General features: G+C 36.8%; 1 protein-coding gene across 1 annotated transcript; it reads left to right on the forward strand.

The window, feature by feature from the left end:
- The first annotated feature begins 6,918 nt into the window (after positions 1-6,918).
- LOC149550944 (ethylene-responsive transcription factor 1A-like) lies at positions 6,919-7,383 on the forward strand. Its single transcript, XM_089790026.1, has one exon. It carries the CDS (start codon positions 6,919-6,921, stop codon positions 7,381-7,383), a length of 465 nt encoding a protein of 154 aa, XP_089646152.1.
- Positions 7,384-26,255: the final 18,872 nt, after the last annotated feature.

Below are 26,255 nucleotides of genomic sequence, written 5' to 3' on the forward strand. Positions count from 1 at the left end.
ATCTAGTACACAAATTTAGAAAGGAGTTGATGCATCCATCAAACTTCTATATAGCAAAGGGGCAGAAATTGTAGAAAAAATGGGCTACCAAGGTTTTGGTGGTCTGGGTCCCAGTGCAAAAGGGGTTTGGTTACCACCTCAACCACTAGCTATAGCACCAAAACATGGTCAGAAACCAGGCCTTGGGCATGAAGATCAATCATCAACTCAGTCAATTCCATCCACATTGGATTCATCTAAGTTAATTAAATTTGTTGCTTCTTCATTTACAGTTCCACTTCCAAGCACTCAGATTCAATTCGAATCAACTGTCACTCCCATAGCTATAGATATCATGTGTACAACTACAACTAGTGGTCTGAAAAGGACATTGTATATAGATGCAAAAAAATTTGGTCCCAGAGATCAAGAAAGTGTAAAGAAGCAAAAGGTTATGACAAGTATTAGTAGTACTACTAGTACAACAATGCCAATAGTGACTGTGAGTCCAAAAATTGCCCATCCTTCAAGACAAAACCCTCAGAACAGTCGACAAATCCCACTAATGGGTCTAGGTGTTGGTTATCCTCATGGTATTGGTGGAAGCTCGTACATTAGAGCAAGTGCTACTACTATTTCACCATTCAAACATTCAATTGTCTCACAAAATCCTAATTTTTATTACAATGAATTTGTAACTAACTATGAAAAATGAAAAAACAAGAATAGACAAAATAGCAAGACAATGAAGATGGAAGCAATTGCTACAGCTTGTGATGCAGAACCTGCAATCAACAGACTATTTCCCACGTATGACCCAGATAAAGATATGATGGAATTCATGGTTGTTATGCCCAGCTAGAGATAACAATCCACCAGAGAGTCAGTTAGATCCATCTGAATTTCAAGTTAGCACCCTCCAAATGGATTTATCCAAAATTAAAAATGTGGACAAGATAAATGTGTCCAAAATGACCAACCAAGTGGTCTACAGTTCAGTGATGAAGTTGGAGAGAGAGAAAGGAAAGCTTTGGGGCACAATAGATAAGTTAAAGGAAGACCTGGCAAATGTAAAGACAAGTGAGAAAGAAACAGTAAATAGATGCAAAGAATTAGAGAAAAGGATAAAAAAATCAACCTCTAGCTCTAAAGAAGCAACTAAATAGCAAGAACAAATGGATGCAAAACTGAAAACTCTAAGGGAAAAATTGGAAAAAATGAGAAAAAAACTCTAGGATGAAAAAGAATCTTCAACAAAGTTATACAGAAACTTGGAGAATGTTGCAAATGTAAACAATAAGTTAAATAAAGAATTGGAAAATGAGAGGGTAAAAACAAAAGAGTGGGAAGAGAAAGAAAAAGGGTGGGAAAATAAAGCAAAGGAAATAAGAAAACATAGTGAACACCAGTACTCAAAAATTAAACAAGACCTAAAGAAGGCAAATGATACTATTAAAAAATATGAAAATGACTTGAATGACCATGTAAATAATATAGTAAAGCAAATAAAAAATTACATTTGGGGGAAAATAAAGACTTCTGCTGATAGGTTGTATGATTGGTTCGAACTCTACGAAGCTCTTATAGATGTTTTTGGGAAGATGAAAGAGCAACTTGAGGAGAACAAAAGTTTTGGTCAGAGACAGAAAACTGCAAAGTGGATTATGGAAGAAATCAACAGCACTACTGAAAGGCATCTGGCAAGAAAGGGAATTTAGGACCACATTGGTTCAATAATAAAGGCGACCTCTGTATTTCATAAATGTCAAAAACTAACAGAAGCAGAAGAAGTTCTTGATTTATTTGGGCCAAAGCTTGCCAAGATGAACAATAAAACAACAAAATTGATATCCCTTGGTTTACCAAGTCCTGGACCTAATTTCTCAACAATGGGTTTTGTTGGAAGAGAAGTTCACAAAAAAAATTTGGAGGACCAAATAACCTTTGATTTAGGCAACCTTCCTTAGGATAGAACTCATGAAGGCATTGCAAAGTGCATCAAAACATTCACAAATTTGCATGCACTAGTAGAACGAACATTGCTTGAAACTCACTCTTCCAAGTATGGAATGCTAACAAGAATACAGGTCATTTACCATAAAATCAAATTTTTTTCCCTTCCAACTGAAGAAGAATGGAGCATACTACAGAAACTTATAGTTTGTATGTGAAAGTACTTTCAGTTTCAATCATCTCTATATCTTTACTATATATGAATATCTTTCATATTATCATACATACTACAGTCTAGACTCTAGAATTGACTTTAAAGTAACAAGTTTGAACTTTGTTTTTGAATTAGGATCAATGTTACAGTCTTGCAGATGCTATTGCCTATGCTAAAATTGCTAATTTACTAAACTAGCATTTCAAATGCAGAAATGTACAACTAAAGTTGTAGAGATTTTTTAGACTTGTAGATGTCTTACTGATTTAGATTTTGAGACTTCACATTAGGCAAATCGACCTGAAGCTGTTGTTGCTCCCTATTTTCTATAAAAGGGAATTTAGGGTCATTGGCTTACAAGGATTGTACCATATTAGCTAAATATTGCAAATGAAAACCATTGATAATTATTAATTGTGGAATTGAATCTATGATTCTATCTAATTTTCATGTTTTCTAAGTCGATGTATGTTGAATAAATGAATAAAATAGAAAACAAAATTTCATTTAGGAATTTCGAATTCAAATATGAATGATCTTTGATGACATGACATAAACCACACTCTATAGTAATAATACTCTTTGTTCTCAAATTTTAATGATGAAACATAATACATTCTAATTTCTTGCTTTTGTAAAATGAACATTGAATGATAGGATATCATATAGTAGTTAATAAGTTCAAAAAATACCTATTGGTTGCCACTGCTAATTTAGTAGAAATTTCCTAAATTTTCCAATTCATCTCTATGTCATCATCATCATCTAATTCTGGTAGTCCAGTTGCTTCATTGTTCTCTTCATTTTCGTTTGTGTCTTCTTCAACTTCAAGTTCACTCTGACCTCCGCTTCTATGACTCGGACTCACAATCCCATGGCCAGTGCCATTGCCAACTGTACTTGTCCCACTTGGAGTCAATGTAGGAGATTGGTTAATGGTATTGCCCTATCCCACCCTTCTTCTTTTGCATCTTTTCTTCTAGATTTCCATTTCTTTTTGAAAAGGAAAAGTATTGACATTATACCTAGATGTGTATACCCTCAAGCATGATTCCAAATTCTTGTCTAGTTTGTTTCTTAGCTTTGATTTTAGAAAGCTCAAAGTACTGAAAAATCTCTCATCCTCCACTGAACCCAATATCATGGTTTTACATAGATTAGCAAGCTTGAAGTACTCTGAAATTTCTTCATGCAACAATGTGCTCTGTTTTAGTTTTGTCCAAAGCTTTGTTGCCAAGCCCTCTTCATGTGGGTTACACATTAATTGATATTGATGCTTCATGGTCCTTGCAAAGGTGCCCGATTGTTGTCTAAGAAGACCCTCATCTAATATTCCGTTGATAGTCACTCCATTGAATTCTATAGATTTGCAAAATTCCTTTATCAAAATCAACAGCCTTCTACGATAATCTTCCTTATTGTTGAAGGACCAATATTGAGGCAACATAATTGCCATGGCCTCAAATAGTTGATCATATGGGAATCGTGATATTATTTCAGAGGAAACTCTATAGACTATGGCCCTTGCAGTAGATGCTATAGACTCGAAGATCTTGGTAAACTCTTCCCTTGTAACTCTTGTAGCTCGCTTCTTTGGGGCACTGTAGTACATTGGTATCTGAAATCCCCTTACACAAACACATAAATCTCCATTTTCAACGATCTTTAAATAATTATCAGGATCATCCAAATCTATTAGTTTTTGCTAGTGATTAAATCTATCATCGAATAAATTTAGGTTAGTACGATAGAGACTATCGAGGGCTCGGCATGACATTTTACGCAACTGAGCATATTCTGCAATATACATGGCTCTGTGCTGGGCTTTTTTCATAATTAACCTCATTTCTTCTAGCATGGGAAGAAGAGATGCCAAAGTCAAAAGTGTCTCTATATTGCTTAACCTCCAAAGCAGGTCGCCACATCTCTCATTTTCTGCATTGTCCCAATTTTCGTACATCAGTCCAATCAAAGATTGATATTCAAAAAATACTCGATGCACTAGTCCATCCAAAGAGATCCATCTGGTATCAACATCTTTTAGAAGCTTGTTTCCATCGGTAATTCCATCAACAATGTGTTGAAATTCCCTAATTCCATCACCAGATTTATTAGGCTCCCCAATTTGTTGAATGGACTCCTCTGTAGGTTGAGATTGTATAAGCTCCTCTGATGATGTACCTTCCTTATTTTGACCAACACTATTGTGTCTACCCTGGCCAAAGTATGAAGATATATTTTTTGAATTTCGTTGGCCTCTCTTGGACATCTCCACCTTCATTAGTCCTACTCCTCTTCTTATTTAAATTTGACTATGACATCTCCATCAAATTAAGGCTACAATAAAATACTATGAACTCGTAGTCGTAGTCGTTCTGGTTCTCTACTGATCACGATACTATGAAGAAGGCTCCTTCATTCGGCATATTTCAATAATGAAACTCATGTCTTAAATACACAACTACAAATAAACCATTTTAGTTTTGGCAAATGGGCTGACCATTACATATGATAAGAACTAATATTTGGCGAAGCCTGCGTAATTTCAAGTACTCGAGTGGGTGAATAGGGCAGGAATTTGGGACACCATTGTGTGTGATGCATGATGAATTGGGTCCTAGGACAAATAAAAATTTCACATAGGAAAATGGGAATTTGGCGAATGATGATCGTCAAAAGAGACACTCAATTAGTTGGCGAATAAGAGTAAACATTAAAGAGAAATATGGGCGAAGAACCTAACTACCAAACTGAAATTACGTAATAATAGTGGCAAACATTCTGACCACTATATGAGTATTTTATAAAATCTAGGTGAACCGGTCAACTAGTATACGGTATTTTTTTTCGCCAATTTTTATAGCCCGATCGGGACATATTCGCCAATTGGCGACTAATCGCCACTAGAAAAATCTCTGAATAGGATCTAGTAGTCAATTTCATTATTTAAGGTGACGCAACTATGAAAATGTTTATTGCTTGACGACAAGCAAATTTGAGAGGCGCGGACTTGTCATGAGCCCAAATTTAAGGATATATGAATATTTGAATAACATATTATACAATGATAATAGTTAAGAATAACAATATTATAATCCATTATAATAATGATATTATTAATATATAATATATAAAATGTTATATGTTATAATTACATTATAAATCTATAGTGGATAATATATCTAACTATTATCATATTGATAAACTATATAGATAAATAGTTATGATTTATTTAATTATATTATTCATAATAATATAATTTATAATTAATAATAATAATAATATAAATTAATATGATTCATAATAATAATAAACATATTTAGTAATATATATACATTAATTGGCATTATAAATATTTTAAAATAAATTTGAAAAAACATAATATCAAACAATATGTAATTAATAATTAATTAAGCATCAATGAATCTAGGAGACACATCCATTCAAATCCAGATACAACAGTATATATATGCGGACTTAAGTTGGTAGATAGGGATTATAAAAATCATCAAGAGAAAAATATGGCAAAAGAATATAAATAAAAGGAAAATCATAGATAAATGATGGACCCCCAAAAAGGGTTCATTACAGAACAAGGTTGTAAGTCTAATATGTACATTGAAATTGAAGTGCTCTAGATTTGAAATGATGGAAAAAGGATGGCATATCTATTCCTCAAAAACATTAAAAAGATATTTAAAGAAAGCCACATAGTAAAATAATTTTGAAAATATAAAAATCAATTTTTATTGTAGAGCCACATTGTATACATACAACTAAAAGCATATCAAGTATACACACATATTAAAATAACTTTAAGATAATATATAGTAACAAAATAAAAATTTATAAAATTAATCGTATTGCAAAAATATTTGAGCTCTCATTTTCTTTAAATTTAATAATATCACTTTATGATCATTTGTGTGGTTGATGATTAAGGGAGACAACCAATAGCTATTTAGGCTATCTTCGGGTACCTAGAACTTCTAATCCATAATTTGAAAATTTTCCCATTTTTCGGTGAACAGACATAGTGAGTGAAGAGCCTAAAGATAAAGTTTCAGCTTTTTCACATTTACAGAACTCTATAGAACTCATAAAGTGTGAGGTGGTCTAAAAATGTCATTTTGAAATGTTCATTGGGAACTGTTATGTTCACCCCCAAATAGCTGCTCATCAAAGATATAGTACCTTTTGCACAAATGTAGCAATAAGTAATTAAGAAAGCTAAAAAATGATCAATTATATATACACTCTAGTAATCATTAAGAAAGCTAAAAAATGATGAACTATAAGTACATATGTAAGCAGCTATTACTACATGTGCTATCATTTTGCAGACTTTTTATGAACAATTATTGTAGAAATCTATTACATACGCTAACAGTCATTAGAACTTAGACGACCAATGGGTAGTCACCCCAACAACCCCAACCATATAATAATATTTTTTTGGGCTATAAGATGAATCCTATAGAGAAATAGTCTGGACTTACCCAACCCACGATTATCCGCCTTTTCCAAACGTCAAGCTCAACTTTGCCCCAGTAACCTTTCGTAGAAATTGAATGGAGAACGTGAATAGCTAATCACGAATGTGACACGAAAATACGGGGACAATCTTTGTGAAAAGACAGCCACCATTGCTTCATCGCCCTATAAATACCAAAATGCCAAGAAATGAGAATTATAACACACAAATTCATAATAGAAATATAACAACAATTTGTCATTCAACATTTGTAACAGGAAAAAAGGCGGCCGCGTTAATGGAGACGCCAGGAGAGGAGGAAAAGAGAATGTTGAACACAATTGGTCAGTATTTGCTCGGCGAGGAAGAATACAACAATACGACGAATGCCCAACAGTGTTCCGAGGAAATGGAAAAGAAGAATAAAGAGGGAGATGATGAGAAACATTACAGGGGAGTGAGATTCGTTAAGGCTCGTGGAAAATATGCTGCAGAGATTCGAAACCCAGAAAAGAAGGGCTCCAGACTTTGGCTTGGCAGCTATGACACACCCGAAGAAGCTGCAGCGGCATATGACCGTAAGACTTTCGAATTACGCGGTTCGAGGGCCATTCTCAATTTCCCTCTCAACGTTGAGTACGGACAGTATGTGAATCTCGTTTCTGAATCCTCTTCTTCACACACTCCATCTAACGTACCCAAGAAACGGAAGACACGAGGAAAAGAGCAAGGCCAATCATCCAAAGGATTAGGTTCAGATTAATTAATCCATAGTGATAGGACTATCCCATTATATGTTGTCCTAGGATTAAAGATTTATAGCTATTATAGTACTCTCAAGAACGATGTAGAATCCTTAGAAACATAAGAATTTAGTCTTAATCATATGAAATCATCTAAATAATCTATAGCCAATCTATTGTTTTCAAATTGGATTATGGAAAGAATTTTTCCTCTAACATGTGAGATCACATTCTCACGTCTATCAAAATTTCAGGTCATTGTCTACCCATTAATGCAATCCTTCTCTACGATCATCTCTACACCTACAATTTACTATAGTTCAAATAAATAAGTTTATCTTAATGAAATGAAAATAATAATAATGCTGGCTAATGTAGAGCAAGACATGCGTTTTTTCATAACAAACTCGCTGAATAGGCCTCTGCCATATAGGAATTTATTTCGCCCTCAAATTGCTCTCTCTAATATTTTTGAGCTCCAGTTTACAGTTCCCCTGTTTTAAGGCACTGTTTGCTTACTAAATTTCCCTTGCTTTGATCAACATGGTATCAGCATATTCTTACCATGCATTCAGATGTTTATATTCCCTTCCACATGATTCTCTTCTTCTTGGAGAATTTCTAAGTGTAGGTATGTCAAGCTTGTTGAGGTATGTTACCGTTCCGAACCTCGTTATGGAGTCTTGTATTGCTTGCAGCCCGTCTTGCAGCCAGGTTATCGACATAAACTTGATCAAATAAGTGACATAGTTTAGAAGCATCAGATTTTCACAATCTATCCCAAGGAACATAATGTATTGACAAAGTACAAGTATGAAATAAATTGCAAATCATGAGGGGAGAAAAAGCCCGTCTCCCAGCAAAGGGGAATGGGAACAAAGCTCCAGCGCTTCAAAAAGGAACAGCCCAAAAGGATAAGATTTAGATGAACTCCACCAAGAACTACTGCTGGGGTGTGACAGAGCGCAGGTTCAGGAGCCCCAATGTCACTCAGAAGTGATCTACATTATTTTTTAATTTAATTAATTTATAAGAAAATTTAGAATTTTTTTTTTTAAAATTTAAAAAACCTTTTATGGAGGGGTCATACTTACAAGGCAACCTAGCGAGGCACAAAGTGTGTGAGTTACCAACTAGCGAAGGCCACCACATAAATGATTTAGGAACCCACCGACTCATACTCAATTGACAACATTTTTTTTTTAATGAATAGACCTTTTTCATTGATTTAAAACTTTAAAGAGACATATTCACAAAAAAAGGGCCAGGGGATATAGGATCACCCTACGAGTTCAAACGACCCAAGGCTAGAGATCAACTATTTATAAAAAAAAAATTATATAAATATAAATAAAAAATTTAGGTTGCAATAGTAGTGCTAGTTGAAGGAGGGTCTTTGTCATCAGAACCCGAGAAGTCCTTGGGGTCTATGATTGGCTCAAGGGGAGCCCAACCATCCACAACAGTAGCTTCTTTGTCTTTATCTTTATCTTCCTCGGCCCTGGGAGGAGAAATGGCAAGATCTAGCTAGGGGAACACCCACTTAGGGTCATGGTGAGCAGCTGGCCAACTCGCATCAATGGTTGCAGGGGGAGCCATTGAGGACCAAACTGAGCCTACCCTCCAAGGAGGTGAAGCCAAGCAGTGATGGCCTCCAAAGCCACCACTGGGAGAGCGGCAACGAGGCTGCAACCTAGGCGTCTGCAAGTTTGAAAACAACATACTCATCAAAAGTTTTTCTATACCAGTAGTTTCTCTAGGTCAGTACTTGGTGTTTTGGTGCTAGTTTTACTAGTAGTTTTATTTCTTTGGTTTGGCTATATGACTTTTCTCATTGCTAGCTTGTGGTTTTTTTTCTATTCTTAGGATTCAGAACCCTCTCCATGCTTTCTTAATAAGAAAACATACTAATCATAAATCACAACATAAATTTGTTCTATTCTTTTTTCGTATATTTGTGGTTTTCAACCTTACTCTTCTCATATATTTCTTTGAATTTTCTTATGTATATTAGTCTAACTTTTAGTTTTGTAGACACAATCTCATGAACATTTGAGCTACTTTCTTCAATCACTCCCTCCATGCTTTGAAAACAAGGCTACACCTAAACTAATGATGAACCTTAAAGAAATTTGAAGCTCCAATCATTTTATAAAGTGAAATTTAGTTTCATTTTAAAATGAGCTCAAAGTTTGTGTATAGGTTGGTGAAGTTTGAGAATAGTAAACACTTGAATTTTTTATAGGAGTTTTATCATAATTTACATTGTAACTCGTGAAACCATCCTAAAACAGATTGAATGGCTTGATTCTTTAGCATGTAAAATTAGTTCCATTGTGTTCTTGCTTTGATTTCTTTGGTAGGAGTTGATAGTCAATTTTATTTGTTCATAAAAATCTAATTCTCACTACTAGGTCCCTGGTTTAGCTAGCAATTTATATGATAATAATAGCATTTGCCTAAAATCCCTATATGGAATCATCATGACCCTTTGGGATTTGAAAATGCCCTCATTAAACATTGTATATACAAAAGGATGAGCCAAGAAGAAAACCTGACTAGGAGCAAGACATTGAAGAGTGGGGAAAAATGTGCAAGGATAGATTGAGATCTTGAATATATGGACATGTGGTAGAATTGAATGAAGTCTTAGGGGAGTAGGGAAAAGGTAGATCGAGTTGAAAAATGCAAATAAGTCAATTAGTAGAAGGAGAAAAAGATCCAAGCCAAAAGAAACCTTGTATTCAGGCCTATTCAGACAAGATGGTGTACTGACACTATAACAGACCCAAATTCTGTAAATATTGCAAAATGGTGTTAGCATCCTTGATCTTTTCCAAGTTTAATTTGAAGATTTTTGAATAGATTTCATATTGCATGATTTCGAGGTCTTATTGGGGATCAAGACCTAATAGCCCTGAAATATTGGGATCTAAGAAATCCTGATGCAACATTGTATAAGAAGACCACAAAATTGGTAGAATGAGTCATTAAGGAAACCTTATATACCTACATAATGGTTAGCAATTTTTTATAGAGATGAATATTAGACTTTTCTTCTAATGAGTTTGAAGTGACATATTTAACCCTAGACTTAATAGAGAGATCCTAGAAGGTAGAGGGATTTAGTGTGAATACTCCTCATTTTGGGGTCAAGAAGAGAACTATAGAAGGCTTAGAAAGAAGTCTTTAGAGTTGAGTCTAAGTGACTTAGGAAGTTGTGAGGAAATCTCTATGAAATTGATATTACTGCTCAAAAAGACTTAGGTAGTGACACTGTTATATGTTAGAATTAGATTAAAAGTCAGCCACGAAAACTAATATAGAGATGGCTAAGGATATGAAATAGATGAATGAGGAAAATCAACTCCTTAAGAAATACCTAGCATCCATAAAGTGCATGCTAGGTAGTAAGTGCACCAAGTTGTGGTGCCAAAAGGGGGGTATAAGTGGAAACCTTTTTTTTTGAAATCAGCAATTTCTAATCTTCAACAAGAATTTGAAGATATTTACACTCAAATTTTTTAGATATGAAAAAAAAAAGTAGTAGTCCTTTGAATCTAGTTTCTAAACTACTAATTTTTTTTCAAAATGGTTTAGTTTTACGTCCTCAAAAAAGGGGGCCACAAAAAGTGGTACTGTTTATTCCAAAAAAATATAACACAGTACAAAGTGTCCCCCCCCTAAAATTTTAACATTTTTTTTGAAATTTTTTAATCATTCTAGTCAAAAGTTACGTAACACTATGTAGTTTATCCCAAATTTTCTGGGTAATTTAATAATGTGTATTTTTTTAATGAATTTTTTAACTAGACACATCCCAAAAACATGAAATATTTGTGTGCTTCCAATAGAAATGATTGAAAACTAATCTAAAATCAAAACTTTACTTTTTCAAAGTGTGTAGAATGGAGTCTAGTTTCTAAAAATTAAGTTATTGCAAAATTCGATGAACGAGATAAAATCTACAGCCCAATCAGTACATGTTGGTTTTTGACAAAAAATGGACATACATTGAAAAGAAATTATAGATGAAAGGCTTGAAATAGTTTAAATTAAAAATAAATTATATGGTTATATATCTAACATAGAGACCTACAATGTCATGTAACCTAATCTTATTGATCCTCAACCACAAGGAATCTTGAAGGAGAGCACACAAGAAAAAATCAATCATTTTTTGTATGTTTGCAACAAAACACGTCTTAGACTAGTTTATATACTCCAAACCTTTCAGTTGGATCTCCAAGGAAAAACCAAGCCTTAGGCTTGGTAGAATGCAATGGTTTGAATAGCATGTATGCCCTAAAGTGTAAGTGCACTATAGTGTGCACGCACTATTTAAAGATTTTTAAATTTGGGTCTCAATAGTATGTGCATGCTATAGTGCGCATGCACTATTAAGACCTAAATAGTGCATAAATAAGGAAGAAGAGATTGAAAGCAAGAGTGAGAGAGAGAGAGGGGGTATGGATATGTGTGTGTGTGAGTGAGAGAGAGAGAGAGAGAGAGAGAGAGAGAGAGAGAGAGAGAGAGTGAGAGAGAGAGAGAGAGAGAGAGAGAGTAGGGAATGGGAGAGGGGAGATAGAGTACGGGATGGGAGAGAGAGGAAGTGAGAGAGAGTAGGGGTGTGAGAGAGAGTATAGGATGGGAGAGAGAGGAAGTGTGAGAGAGTGAGTAGGGATAGTAGAGAGAGCAAGGTATGGGAGAGAGAGATTGAGAGTAGTTTATATACTTCAAACCTTTGGGTTGAATCTCCAGGGCAAAACCAAGCCTTAGGCTTGGTAGAATGAAAAGGTTTGAATAGCATGTACACCCTAAAGCACAAGAATGCGATAGTGTGCACACACTATTTAAAGATTTTTAAATTTGGGTCTCAATAGCATGTGCATGCTATAGTGTACATGCACTATTAAGACCTAAATAGTGCATAGAGAGATCGAAAGCAAGAGTGAGAGAGAGAGAGGGGGGGGATGGATGTGTGTGTGTGTGTGTGTGTGTGAGAGAGAGAGAGAGAGAGAGAGAGAGAGAGAGAGAGAGAGAGAGAGAGTAGGGGATGGGAGAGGGGAGATAGAGTAGGGTTAGGAGAGAGAGTATAGGATGGGAGAGAGAGGAAGTGTGAGAGAGAGTAGGGGTGGAAAAGAGAGTAGAGGATGGGAGAGAGAAACTGAGAGTAGGGGATGGAAGATAGAGGAAGTGTGAGAGAGTGTGAGTAGGGATAGTAGAGAGAGTAAGGTATGGGAGAGAGAGATTAAGAGTGGGGGATTGGAGAGAGAGGAAGTGTGAGAGAGTGAGTAGGGGTGGTAGAGAGAGTACAAGATGGGGGAGAGAGAGATTGAGAGTAGGGGATGGCAGTGGGAGAGGGAGTGAGAGAGGGAGAGAGAGAGATTAGGTCATGGGAGAGAGTGTGAGAGTGTGAGAGAGAGTAGGGGTGGTAGAGAGAGAAAGTAGGGTATGGGAGAGGGGAGAGAGAGAGTAGGGGATGGGGTAAAAAGAGTAGAGGGAGAGAGTGAGATATAGAGACAGTAGGCAATGGAAGAGGGAGTAGGAGAGGGAGAGGGAGGGGGGATGGGAGTGTGTGAGAGAGATCTAGAGAGTAGGAGATGGGAGAGGAGAGAGGGGGGGATGGGAGTGTGTGGGTGTTTGAAAGAGAGAGTAGGAGATGGGAGAGGGGAGATAGAGAAAGTAGGGGATGGGAGAGAGAGATTAGGTGGTGGGATAGGGAGTGGGAGAGGGAGATAGAGGGGGGAATGGGAATGTGTGTAAGAGAGAGAGAGAGAGAGAGTAGGGGTAGAAGAGAGAGAGTATAGGATGAGAGAGAGAGAGAGATTGAGAGTAGGGGATGGGGAGAGAGAGAGTATAGGATGGGAGAGAGAGATTGAGAGTAGGGGATGAGGGAGAGAGAGAGAGAGTAGGTGGTGGGAGACAGAGTGGGAGAGGGAGAGGGAGAGAGAGAGTGGAGGATGGGAGTGCATGTGTATGAAAGAGAGAGAGTAGGGAATGGGAGAGGGGGGAGAGAGAGTAGGTGGTGGGAGAGGGACTGGGAGAGGGAGAGAGAGGGGGGATGGAAATGTGTGTGTGTGTGTGTGTGTGTGTGTGAGAGAGAGAGAGAGAGAGAGAGAGAGAGAGAGAGAGAGAGAATAGGTGATAGGAGAGAGTGTGAAAATGTGAGAGAGAGTAGGAGGTGGCAGAGAGAGAGTAGAGAGGGAGAGCATGAGAGAGAGAGAGAGTGAGAGTAAGAGTGAGAGTGAGAGAGGGTGGTGGGAGAGGGAGAGTGAGTGAGAAATAGAGTAGGGGATGGGAGAGGAGAGAGAGAGGGGGGGGATGGCTGTGTGTGTGAAAGTGAGAGAGTAGGGAATGAGAGAGAGAGAGAGTAGAAAGTGGGAGAGGGAGAGAGAGAGGGGGGACAAGAGTGTGTAAGAGAGAGAGAGAGTAGGAGATGGGAGAGATTATGAGAGTGTGTGAGAGAGTAGGGGTGGCAGAGAGAGAGTAGGGGATGGGAGAGAGAGTGAGATTAGAGGATGGGAGAGAGAGAGTAGAGAGGGAGTGTGTGTGTGTGTGTGTGTGAGAGAGAGAGAGAGAGAGAGAGAGAGAGAGAGAGAGAGAGGGTAGGCAATAGGAGAGGGAGTGGGAGGGATAGAGAGGGGGGATGGGAGTGTGTGTGAGAGATCTAGAGAGTAGGGTGATGGGATAGGAGAGAGAGCGGAGGACAAGAGTGTGTGGGTGTGTGAAAGAGAGAGAGAGTAGGGGATGAGAGAGAGAGAGAGAGAGAGAGAGAGAGAGAGAGAGAGAGTATGCGATGGGAGAGGGAGTGGGAGAGGGAGAGAGGGGGAATGACAATGTGTGTAAGAGAGAGTAGGGGATGGGAGAGAGTGTGAGTGTGAGAGAGAGTAGGGGGTGGTAGAGAGAGCTTGTATAAGATGGGAGAGAGAGAGTGAGAGTAGGGGATGGGAGAGAGAGAATGAGAGTAGGGGATGGGAGAGAGAGAGGTAGTAGGTGGTGGGAGTGGGAGAGGGAGGGAGAGAGGTGGGATGGGAGTGTGTGTGAGAGATCTAGAGAGTAGGGGATGGGAGAGGAGAGAGAAAGGAAGGATGGGGGTGTGTGTGTCTGTGAATGAGAGAGAGTAGGAGATGGGAGAGGGGAGAGAGAGAGTAGGGGATGGGGAAGAGAGAGTAGGCAGTAGGAGAGGGAGTGGGAGAGGGGGAATGTGAATGTGTTTAAGAGAGAGAGAGAGTAGGGGATGGAAGAGAGTGTGAGAGTGCAAGAGACAGTAGAAGGTGGTAGAGAGAGTACATGATGGGAGAGAGAGAGTGAGAGTAGGGGATGGGAGAGAGTGTGAGAGAGAGTGGGGGATGAGAGAGTGTGTGAGAAAGTTGGGAATGGGAGAGAGACAGTAAGAGTAGGGGATGGGAGAGAGAGTAGAGGGGGAGAGAGAGAGTGAAAGAGAGATAGTAGGTATTGGGAGAGGGAGTGGGAGAGGGAGAGAGAAGGGGGATGGGAGTGTGTGTGAGAGATCTAGAGAGAAGGGGATGGGAGAGGAGAGGGAGAGGTGGGATGGGAGTGTGTATATGTGAAAGAGAGAGTTTAGGGGATGGGAGAGGGGAGAGAGAGAGTAGCCCAAGAGAAAGAGAGAGTAGTGAATTAGAGAGAGAGAGAGAGAGGGTAGTGGGAGAGGGAGTGGGAGAGGGACAGAGGGGGGATGGGACTGTGTGTAATAGAGAGTAGGGGATGGGAGAGAGTGTGAGAGAGATTAGCGGGATGAGATAGAGAGATTGAGAGTAGGGGATGGCAGAGAGAGAGTAGAGAGGGAGAGAGAGGGAGAGTGAGAGAGATAGTAGGCAGTGGGAGAGGGAATGAGAGAGAGAGAGGGGGGATGGGAGTGAGAGAGAGAAAGGGATGAGAGAGGAGAGAGGGTGAGAGAGAGTAGGTAGTGGGAGAGGGAGAGCGAGAGAGAGAGAGTAGGGGATGGTAGAGGGGAGAGAGAGTAGGGAGAGAGAGAGATAGAGAGTAGGGGATGGGAGAGGGGAGAGAGATTAGGGAGGGAGAGAGAGAGAGAGAGAGAGAGAGAGAGAGAGTAGGGGATAGTAGGGGATGGGAGAGAGAGGGGGGATGAGAGTATGTGAGACAAAGAGAGTAGGGGATAGGAGAGGTGAGAGGGTGAGAGAGAGTAGGCAGTGGGAGAGGGAGAGAGAGAGAGTAGGGGATGTGAGAGGATAGAAACTGAGAGAGTAGGGGATGGGAGAGAGAGTGTGTGAGAGAGTAGGTGATTGGATAGGGAGAGTGAGAGAGAGAGTAGGGGATGGGAGAGGAGAGGGAGAGTGAGAGAGAGTAGGGGATAGGAGAGTAGAGAGATTGAGAGAGAGTAGGGGATGGGAGAGGAGAGAGAGAGAGTAGGGTGAGAGAGAGTAGGGAATGGGGGATGGTATGATAGGGAGAGATGTGTTTTGACATAGTGCATATGCACTATAGTGCGTACACAATTTATAATAGTGCATATGCACTATAGTACGTACACACTATGTAAAATCAGCAAAAAATAGTCACAAAGCAAGTTTGAGTCCCTTTTGATCCATATTCTACTGTTTGTCTATTGTGCATTCTGTTGTTCTGATAGAAAACACAGGTTTCAATCTATTGGAAGCTAGCAAACACTATTTGAAGACTTTTTGAAGCTAGCAAACACCATATTCAATCATTGGATACACTATTTGAAGGCTTTTTGAATATTCTTTCTATAGAAAAGGTTAGTGCATCCTTTTTAAATATTGTTTGTTGATATATAGAGACAAATTTGATTCTAATTTGAGTTATTGTTTAATATATAGTAAATTCATTGAAATTTGTACATTTGAATGAAATGTTGTTTCGAAATGATTAGAAATTTGGCAAGTTGTTTGATATATATTGTGTATTCATTGAAATAATTGTAATTTTTATATCTATTTGAATGACTTGTAATTTACAAATTGTAAGTAATTCAAATGTTTGAATAATTTGACATGTAAAAATCATCATCATACAAGGGAAGAAACCAAAAACTAAAATAGATGAAGATAGGGAGAGAGATTTGGCAATTAAAAGAGATAAAATGAAACTACTACATAAATAAAGAAAATTGCAAAACAATAATAAAGAATTGACTTTTGAAAAGGATCAAGAACCACTGCTACAAACAAGCATAGAGGAATAATTAGAAAGAAAAAGAGAATGAGTGAGACTGCTATGCTCAAGAAAAAAATTGAATTGTAAAGCTACACGATCTTTCTATGTTGGAGTCATATCATCCTCTCATGTTGAAGAGACACTAATTTGTAGATCCGATGATGTACACACTACATCATGTCATGTTGAAGGCACAACATCAACATATCAAGTAGGTGATATTCCATCTCTTGCATCTTTTTGCCAAGGCACATCATCTTCAATTCAAGGTACATAATACACTCAACCTTATGTTGATGTAAAATAGTAATGTCACAAGATGAGTACTTACATCAACAATAGTAAGTACCCAAATGTAGAAAGATTGACTCATGAGAAAGACAAGTAAAACATTAAAAATTGGTAGAGGTACTCTAAGGAGAGCCGTCCTAAGGCATGAGAGATTGGAAGATCCAATAAAAAATGAGTTATGGACATTTAGAGGTAGACTATCACGAAAGGATAAAGAAATTAGTGAAGCTCTGAAATCATTGATTGAAGATTTTTGGAAAAATAACACACATGTTTTCCCTAATCAAAGAGATGTTGTAAGAGGGAGGATTGGTAGCAAAAATCATGAACCACATGTGAAACATTTTTTGGACTCAACTTAGACACAGTTTTTGCAAAATTAATTTGTATGTATCCTCAAATTTGAACAAGTCAAAGATTTTTTGAGATGGGTAAACCTTTTTATGTGAAGATAAAGCACACATGCACAACTTCTTGTTGTAGGATACATATTGAATTTTGTAATCATTTTGATTTTTTAAGGCATATATGTGTGTGTTGTTGCATTCTAATTTTGTTTTGCAGGATTCTGACATGAATGACCCTCCAAGATTTTCATGGGAATCCATATCCAAAATTTTATGTGAAATAGGGGATGGTAAAAATTTTACAAGACATCATGCTTGGATGGTACATGTTTATTTTGTGGTTCTTTGCAACTTTTATCAACTTGTCAACATATGAATAGTACACATGCAATTGGAAATGATATAGTAGATTATGAAAAATTTAAGATAGTGACATATGCTCTAGAAGAAATCAAATATGGTAAAAGATGTGATTTAGTCATTGAATAGATTCCAATAAATGAGTTCATGAAGATTTTCCATGAAAAGATTATTTACGAGTATCCAAGGCATACACATAGAGCTTGATGGCTAGATTTGCAATTCAGGTTGTACAAGGATATGCTTCCACTAGACACCATTGTTTTGGTTGTAGACTTTGCAAAGAACTACACTCTACAACTACAAAATGAGGTGCAAGAAAAGTATTATACTTCTCAACAGGTTTCCATATTTTATCACGTAAAATTCATGCATTCACCTACAAGTACAAAGGATGACAAAAATATTTTGAGGGAGTACCATTTTTACATCAGCAATGATCAATCACATTCTATGGAGTTTGTACATTGTTGTTTTCAACTATTTTATGGAGATTTTGCTAACAAGGGCCTAACATATTGTCAACACATTATTTGGTCAGACAATTGCACATCTCAATTCAAGAATGCATGGTTGTTCTATTAGTTGAGCAAGACATATAGGTTGTATAGAATTCAATATATGTGAAATTTCATAGAGGCTGGTCATGGAAAGGGAGAGCATGATGATGCAAGCACATGTATCAAAAGAGCCTTAGCTCATGAAGAACTAAAGTAAAAAGATGGAGCAATATTGATAGATGCAAAATCCATTGTCCAATGATGTAATGCTACAATGGGTCCAAGTAAGGAAGGTGAGTCTACAGTTCATAGGTTTTTTTGGTTGATAGATAATACTAACATTGCACCATATGAGGATTGTTGCACACTAATAGGATCTAGTGAGTTGCACTCTTCTAGAAGGTTTGATGCAGGTGCATGGAGTATCCACACATTAAAAATGGCATTCTATTGTTCATCATGTGCAGAAGAAAATTGGGATGACTGTGAGTCAATTGAATGGGTGGACAAATGGGATACACTAGTTTTGGACCCAATTGACATGTATCATCCCCACAAGCACTAAAAAGGTAGAGATGGATTTTTTTATGGACTTTGACTGCTTGTCTAATCTAGTGCAACCTAGTAATATAAATATATCTTTGTAATTTCAATATGTAACTTTATAACTTTTACCTAAGTATTTTTTGAATTAATGAATGCATTTTCTACATTTGTCACTATAGGCCATGTTTTTGCTATTATTGCACATAAAGACAATGAAGAAGGAAAACATTATTATTTATGTCATTGTGTCCAAGCCAAAAAAAAATTGATCACTCGATTATAGATGGTGGAGGTTTAGAGTACCATATTAGTGCGGTGGTTGTAATTAGCACATGGCTTAGACAATATTCTATAAAGAACCCTAACTTGTGTTTATTCAAGGATAGGCAAACATAGAGGAAGATTATTCATTATTCAAAACTTGTTGCTACATCAAATATCGACTTGATAAAATATGGTGGAAAACCACATAATAAGATTCTTTGAAAAATTTGTAAGTCAGACCGCGAGGCAATACTTGAGACATTAAAATGTAATGCAGATCTAATTGGTTCATTAGATTGAATAGGGAGAGAGAGAAAGAATGATCAATTGGATCCAAATACAATGTTGCAACCTCTCCCCCAAGACTATCCACATGACAAGGTGGGTATTATTATTATGTGTAAGTGATGAGATATGTTTAAATCATAGATTTTATGTTTTGATTTGTTTAGAATCTAGATACATTATTTGAATTTATATTAGATTCTTTAATAGGACCCATTTTCAAATTAGTCATTTGAATAAGTGAAAGTTTAGAATTTGTTGTTTAGATCAAAATGTAATGAAAGAACATGAAAATTGTTAGAATGTGAATGCTTTGGGATGTAAAGTCATGATTGCATACATGTAACCAAAAACTTCAAACTAGTGAAAGTAAGGATACAATGGGAGAAGTTTTCAAGACTCATTAAGTTATTCAGTAAGCTGCTTGATCATTGCTAGAAGCTCAAACAAATAATTATTTTCATTTGGAACATTCTTAGCAATAATGATATTATGAAAAACATGCTTTTATCTTTTATTTGTTTTGGCATTTGTAATTATTTTAGATAAACTCCAAAATAAATTTATATCCAAATCATAAACTTATAAAACCCATCTTATAAAATTTTTAGATGTTGTCTACTTGGAAGCATTAAGACCAAAGTGTATGATCTTTGGTTCACTCCTAGTCACAAGATTCAAATTTCTAGCATATGTATGGGTTCAGGGGTCAAATCCTTTAAGGCTGACCATAGATTGTTATGTTTGTTTGCTCTTAGTCTCAAGATTGCAAGGTTGTAATAGTGTGGAAGAATCCACACCCTTAAGGATAATCATAGGTGGTTCATCAATGTTTTATTTGTAGCCTTCATTTTTCCCTTTAGACCTAATCATGTTTATGTACTCACAAGTTGGCTTAATCATATGTAGTTGATCTTTGTATCCTAGAACTTTCTTCTTGTTCATGCTTAGGTACTTGGGTTCCTTGAAAACCTTATGACCAGTATTTTTCATCCACCCCAACTTTCTTATCATCAATGAGATCTTGAATGAGGTGTTTAAGTTTCATATAATTTGATGCAAAGTGCAACAATGGAAGCACAACCTTAAGAACCAACCCCAAAACCAACACTTAAGATGTTCAAAGGATTAAAAAATTGGATTTTTTCACTTCAACAAGTGTATACCTCTACAAGGAGTGTCTATGAGGGTTTCAGGACTCACCATACAAAAGTGTGTCACAAAGCAATTTGACCCAAATCAATCCTTTAAGGATAACTTCCCTTAATTTGGGTAAAATAGAGATTTTATGGTTCTATGCCTCACAACTTCCAACAAAGGCTAGAAACTACTTAGTCACAACCCAACTAAGCAAAGTCCACCACTGGTTGCACTCACAACAACCCACAACACAAATTGCAAGGAAGGACCTAGAATCCTATTAGGTCTCCAATCCTTAATTTTTGCCACTAACTTCAAAACTTCTCAAAAGAATTAAGGAGCAAATCACACTTTCAAATACCCTTTCAAGTTCTCTCAAACCCCAAAGTTGTAAAGATTGAATCCACTCCAACATATCATAACCCTGACTAAGTCTACTATCATAATTAGCTAGGTTAGGCTTGGGTTTCAAAGAAAGAGGTTAGGAATGGGTGCATAGAACCAAATCTCCACTTCCAAGGTGTTCTACTAACTCAAAAAAGGACAATTTGTTTGATCACCAAGTCCTTAAAGTCTCCCCATCTCTTTATCTAATCTAGTCTCCTTAAAATTGGTCAAATACATGGTGATATTTGACCTGGGGCTTCCCCACAAAATTCAATGCCTTAAATTCCTATTCCAAAACTAAAAAAGTCTTATAGTACACATCTCTAACTATCTTCATACAAGTGGAGAAGAAATTCCACTAATGGATCAACAAGTTAGGGTCATTTGAATGCCAAAACCTTGAAATTGAGGGTTTCTGAAACCAACAAGCTTATAAATTCAGTTACTTTTGAAAGAAAAAGGAAAAAAATTTCAACCCACTACCAAAAGCGTTCAAACACTTAGTATCAACTTTCATATTAGAAAGGTCACTATCCACTCCTTATTCTTCCATACTATACTTGCAAAATGTCAAGAAATTGCACTGAAACAAGTATATTTTATTGATTTGAAATCAAGTTTACAATTGGATCTTCCCTCTTTATCCATTTTGAAATGTCTCAAGCCTAAATAGGCTATTTCCAACTATTCTACTCAACCATCAAATGGTTTGAGCTGATGGGACTCCTAAACCAAAAAGTTTCTTACCAAATTGTAAATGTTACTGACAACTTTTAAGCAACTTTTTCCGCTATAGCAAGAAATGTTGCATTTAAAATTGATTAACACTTAGAAACCTTGTTAGGCTTCCAAACCCCTAGGAAACACCTAAAAAAACATGAAATGACTAACATATCATCCATTAGGACCAAATTATGCCCAAGGTTTATCAACACACCAAGGGGTCTTGTGTCATTAACAAAATGGATGGATCATAGGGAGATCATGAAATCTATCTCCTGACCTTAGTACAAACATATTGATGGATGAAAGTTTGGTGCTCTGCACCATAATTTTTAGTGTTATCACCCTTATTCGAATCATATATGCAATAGTGATTGTCATTCCAAAATTTAGGCTTAGCTTTAGGTTCATGAGGTTTATATTTATATGGTAGTGTATTGATCTTATTTGATATCAAATTATTCAACACCAGTTCAAGTGAGTCTCCTATAAGTGTATGTGTGGGCTTAGATATGGAAACCCATGATGGTTTACCTCCACTAAAGTCATTATATTTGTTTGAGTCAATATTCAAGTGGAGAAACATATTGTCTTGTACTTTGAATGTCATTAGTCATTGGTCAAGTTGATGTCATTGGTCAAGTTAATCAAATTAGGCTCCTTCCTCATTTCTTCCATTTGTTTCATAACAATTTTTAAAGGTGAAGGTTCCTCCTTTGTAATCAAGTTGTCAACACTAAGGTTGTGTGGAAATTTTACTCCTTGAGAGAATAACTGTATGAAGCATTTATCTTTTTCTTGATCCAAGTTCAATTTAATGAGCTTTTGTTAATATTTATCTTGTTGAAATTGTAAGATCTCTTCCTTAGTGATTTTTGGATCTACATCATTATCTTGTAAACTATGTCTAGTACATTTGGACCTTTGGGGTGAAAGTGAACAATGTATAAAAATTTAATTGGTAAATCTTTGAGAAAAATTTCATACTTCTTCCATATAATCTTAGGTCATTTTCCTTGGAGAATCTTATATCTAATTGTAACTGGCATGAAAGAAGATACAATAATTCAATAAGATAAGTAGAATAGACTTGATTTTCAAACTAGGTTAGTAATATTTTCACTTTTCTAAAGTGATGATGTAAAAAGAGAAAAAATGCATAAAATGTTTCCCTCTTGCATAAAATGCTATCCTCTTACATTTTTCTCCACATTTTGTCATAATATAAAGAAAATAAATTGAAGATTAGGATATCCATTTTTCTTCTCTATAACATATCAAGAGATGAGGTATGGTTGTTTTCAATCAAGTCTCTTCTATTACATTATGGACCACTTTTTAGGCATAAAAAACCCTCTATGTACAAAGAAACTATATGGAATAATTATCCCCCAACCATTCAATTGGATTGAACCCATCAACTCTCTATATGTGTTTTTTATGAAACCCTCACCAAAAAAGGCCAAAAACTACGGCCTCTTCAAAAATGACCAAGAAATAAATTTTAGGACCTGTTAGTTGATCTTGCACCATGTTTATGATAGTTAATTTAACTATTTTATATAAAACCATGGCTTCCTTTAGGCAGATCTCTTGCTGATATACCTATAACATCAAATTTAATTCATTTTGATGCACCCAAGCACTCCAAACTTGTCTAGTTGGATGATTATTGTTGCAGAGCATGAAGGAAAATAGATAGGTGTAATCCTAGTCATGAATTAGGAAAAAGGTTACAAAATGATGTAATAAGACGAAAGATGTAAGGTCAATTGGACTCTAGGTGCCATTACAAGGTAGAGAACCAAATTGAACCAAAATGCAATATAGGTGATTTTTCAAGAAAAAAATAATTTTTTATGTTTCTTAGATTATTATAAAGGTCCGTAGGGTGATTAGATTAAGTTCTAGGAATCTAGGAGTTAAGATGTCAAAAATTGCAAAAGTTGTTAAAGCAAAATTGTAAACATGCTGACAACTTTATAGGAGTTTGGGAATTGGTAAAGGGCTAAGTATTTAGAAATAAGTTATTTTAGTGTTTCCAAACCTTTTACAAGTTGTAAAAGTGGAATCAAGTGAAAAATGTAAATATTGCACTTTTTGTGCAAAGTTGCATCTTTGAAAGTTGTAAAAGTTGCTCAAATTTGCAACTTAGTAGAAAATGGGTCATGGGATCAAACTATTTATTCTGTTAGTTCTAGGTAGCTAGGTAAACCCTAGCCTCAAGCTCATCCCATCTTGTTGAGTGCTCGAACATTCTCAAGCACGCTGAACTGAAACATTCCTAAGGGTCACTAAATGCCATGGGGCAGTGATTTTTGACAGGGCATATCTCAGAGCTCTTGCAAGGTATGGATGCAATTCTAGTTCCTATAGGACTATTTTGTAGAGATCTAAAATAACCTCTCTCACTTTTTGGAGATCTTACTCCATTTTGATTTTGCAACACCATCTCTAGTGATGTTGAAACTTGTAGTGTTGGCCAGTATAAAAGTTGTGAACTACCAAATCTCTCTCACCTTTCATCATGGGATTGAAATGTCTATTCTGTTACCTCTGGACGGCTAGGTAAACCCTAGCTCTAAGCTCATCCCATCTTGTTGAACACTCAAACATTCTAGGCATGTCAAACCAAAACATCCCTAAGGGTCACTAAATGCCATAGGGCAATGATCTTTGATGGGGCATATCTCAAATTTTGTGTGAGGTAGGGATATGATTCTGGTTCCTATAGGATCACGTTGTGGAGACCTACAATAACCTCTCTCACATTTCAGAGATTTTACTCTATTTTGATTTTGTGATGCCATCTTGGGTGATGCTAAAACTTGTAGTGTTGGCTAGTATAAAGTTGCCAACTACCAAATCTCTCTCACCTTTCATTGTGGAATCAAACTATCTATTTTGTTAGCTCTAAGTGGATAAGAAAACCCTATCCCCAAGCTCATCCTATCCTATTAAGCACTCAAACATTCTCAAGCACGCTGAACTAAAATGTCCCTAAGGGTCACTAAATGCCATAGGGCAGTGATCTTTGATAGGGCATATCTTAGAGGTCATGTGAGGTATGGATGCAATTCTAGTTCCTATAAGACCATGTTATAGAGGCCTACAATAAATTCTCTCATTTTTTAGAGATCTTACTCCATTTTGATTTTGCAATGCCATCTAAGTTGATGCTGAAACTTGTAGTGTTGGCCAGTACAAAGTTGCCAACTGTCAAATCTCTCTCAACTTTCATCATGGGATCAAACTATCTATTTCATTAGCTCTAGGTGGCTAGTAAACCCTATCCCCAAGCTCAAATCATCCCATTGAGCACTCAAACATTCTTGGACATGCCGAACTGAAACATCCCAAGGGTCACTAAATGCAATAGGGTAGTGATCTTTAATGAGGCATATCTCAGAGCTCATTCAAGATGTGGACATAATTCTAGTTCCTATAGGACCATGTTGTGGAGACCTATGATAAACTCTCTTTCTTTTTGGAGATCTTACTCCATTTTAATTTTGTGATGCCATCTTCAGTGATGCTAAAACTTGTAGTGTTGGCTAGTACAAAGTTGCCAACTACCAAATCTCTCTCACCTTTTATTGTGGTATCTAACTATCTATTATGTTAGCTCTGGGTACTTGGGTAAACCCTATCCTGAAGCTCTTCCCATACTATTGAGCCCTTCAATGTCTTGGACATGCCAAACTAAAATGTCCCTAATGATCACTAAATGCTATAGAGTAGCGATCTGGGGCATATCTTGGAGCTATGCGAGGTATGGATGTGATTTTAGTTCCTATAGGATGATGTTACATAGACCTACAATAGCTTCTCTCACTTTTTGAAGATCCTACTTTGTTTTGATTTTTCCACGCCATTTTGGCGATGCTGAAACTTGTAGTGTTGGCTAGTACAAAGTTGCTAACTGCCAAATCTCTCTCACTTTCATCTTGGGATCAAACTATCTATTCTGTTAGCTCTAGGTGGCTGGGTAAACCTTATCCCCAAGCTTGTCCTATCTCATTGAGTGCTTGAATGTTCTCAAGCATGTCAAACAGAAACATTCCTAAGGGTCTCTAGATGCCATAGGGCAGTGATCTTTAATGAGCCATATCTTAGAGCTCATGCAAGGTATGGATGTGATTCCAATTTCTATAGGACCATGTTGTAGAGACATACAATAAGTTCTCTCACTTTTTGGAGATCCTACTCTATTTTGATTTTGTGATACCATCTTGGGTGATGCTAAAACTTGTAGTATTGGCCAGTACAAAGTTGCCAACTATCAAATCTCTTTCACTTTTCATCATGGGATCAAACTGTCTATTCTATTTACTCTAGGTGGCTAGGTAAACCCTATCCCAAAGCTTAGCTTTTCTTATTGAGTGCTTGAATGTTCTTGGGCACATTGAACCAAAATGTCCCTAAGGGTCATTGAATTTCATAGGGCAGGGATCTTTGATGGGGCATATCTCAAAGCTCGTGCAAGGTATGGATATGATTCTAGTTCCTATGGGACTATGTTATGGAGAGCTACAAATAACCTCTCTCACTTTTTGGAGATCTTACTAAATTTTGATCTTGTGATGTAATCTGAAGTGATGATGAAACTTGTAGTGTTGACTAGTAAAAGGTTGCCAACTGATAAATCTCTCTTACCTTTCATCATGGGATTGAATTGTCTATTTTGTTAGCTGTCGGTAGCTAAGTAAACACTAGCCCTGACCTTGTCCTATCCCATTAAGCATTCAAATTTTTTTTAGGCATGATGTACCAAAATGTCCCTAAGAAAGATAATGACACATTAATGAGCTTACAAGAGTTCATAAATTTCTATTTATCTCCTTGACATTGAAAATATCATGGAGAAAACATGGTGTGGTGTGTAGA

Source organism: Cupressus sempervirens, chromosome 6 (genome assembly GCF_028749045.1).
Source record: "Cupressus sempervirens isolate cs-2001-9-10 chromosome 6, ASM2874904v1, whole genome shotgun sequence".
Taxonomy (NCBI): Eukaryota; Viridiplantae; Streptophyta; class Pinopsida; order Cupressales; family Cupressaceae; genus Cupressus; species Cupressus sempervirens.

Bases quoted from the DNA above. Each gene is read 5' to 3' on its own strand.
- LOC149550944 (XM_089790026.1), top strand. From the start codon at position 6,919: ATGGAGACGCCAGGAGAGGAGGAAAAGAGAATGTTGAACACAATTGGT.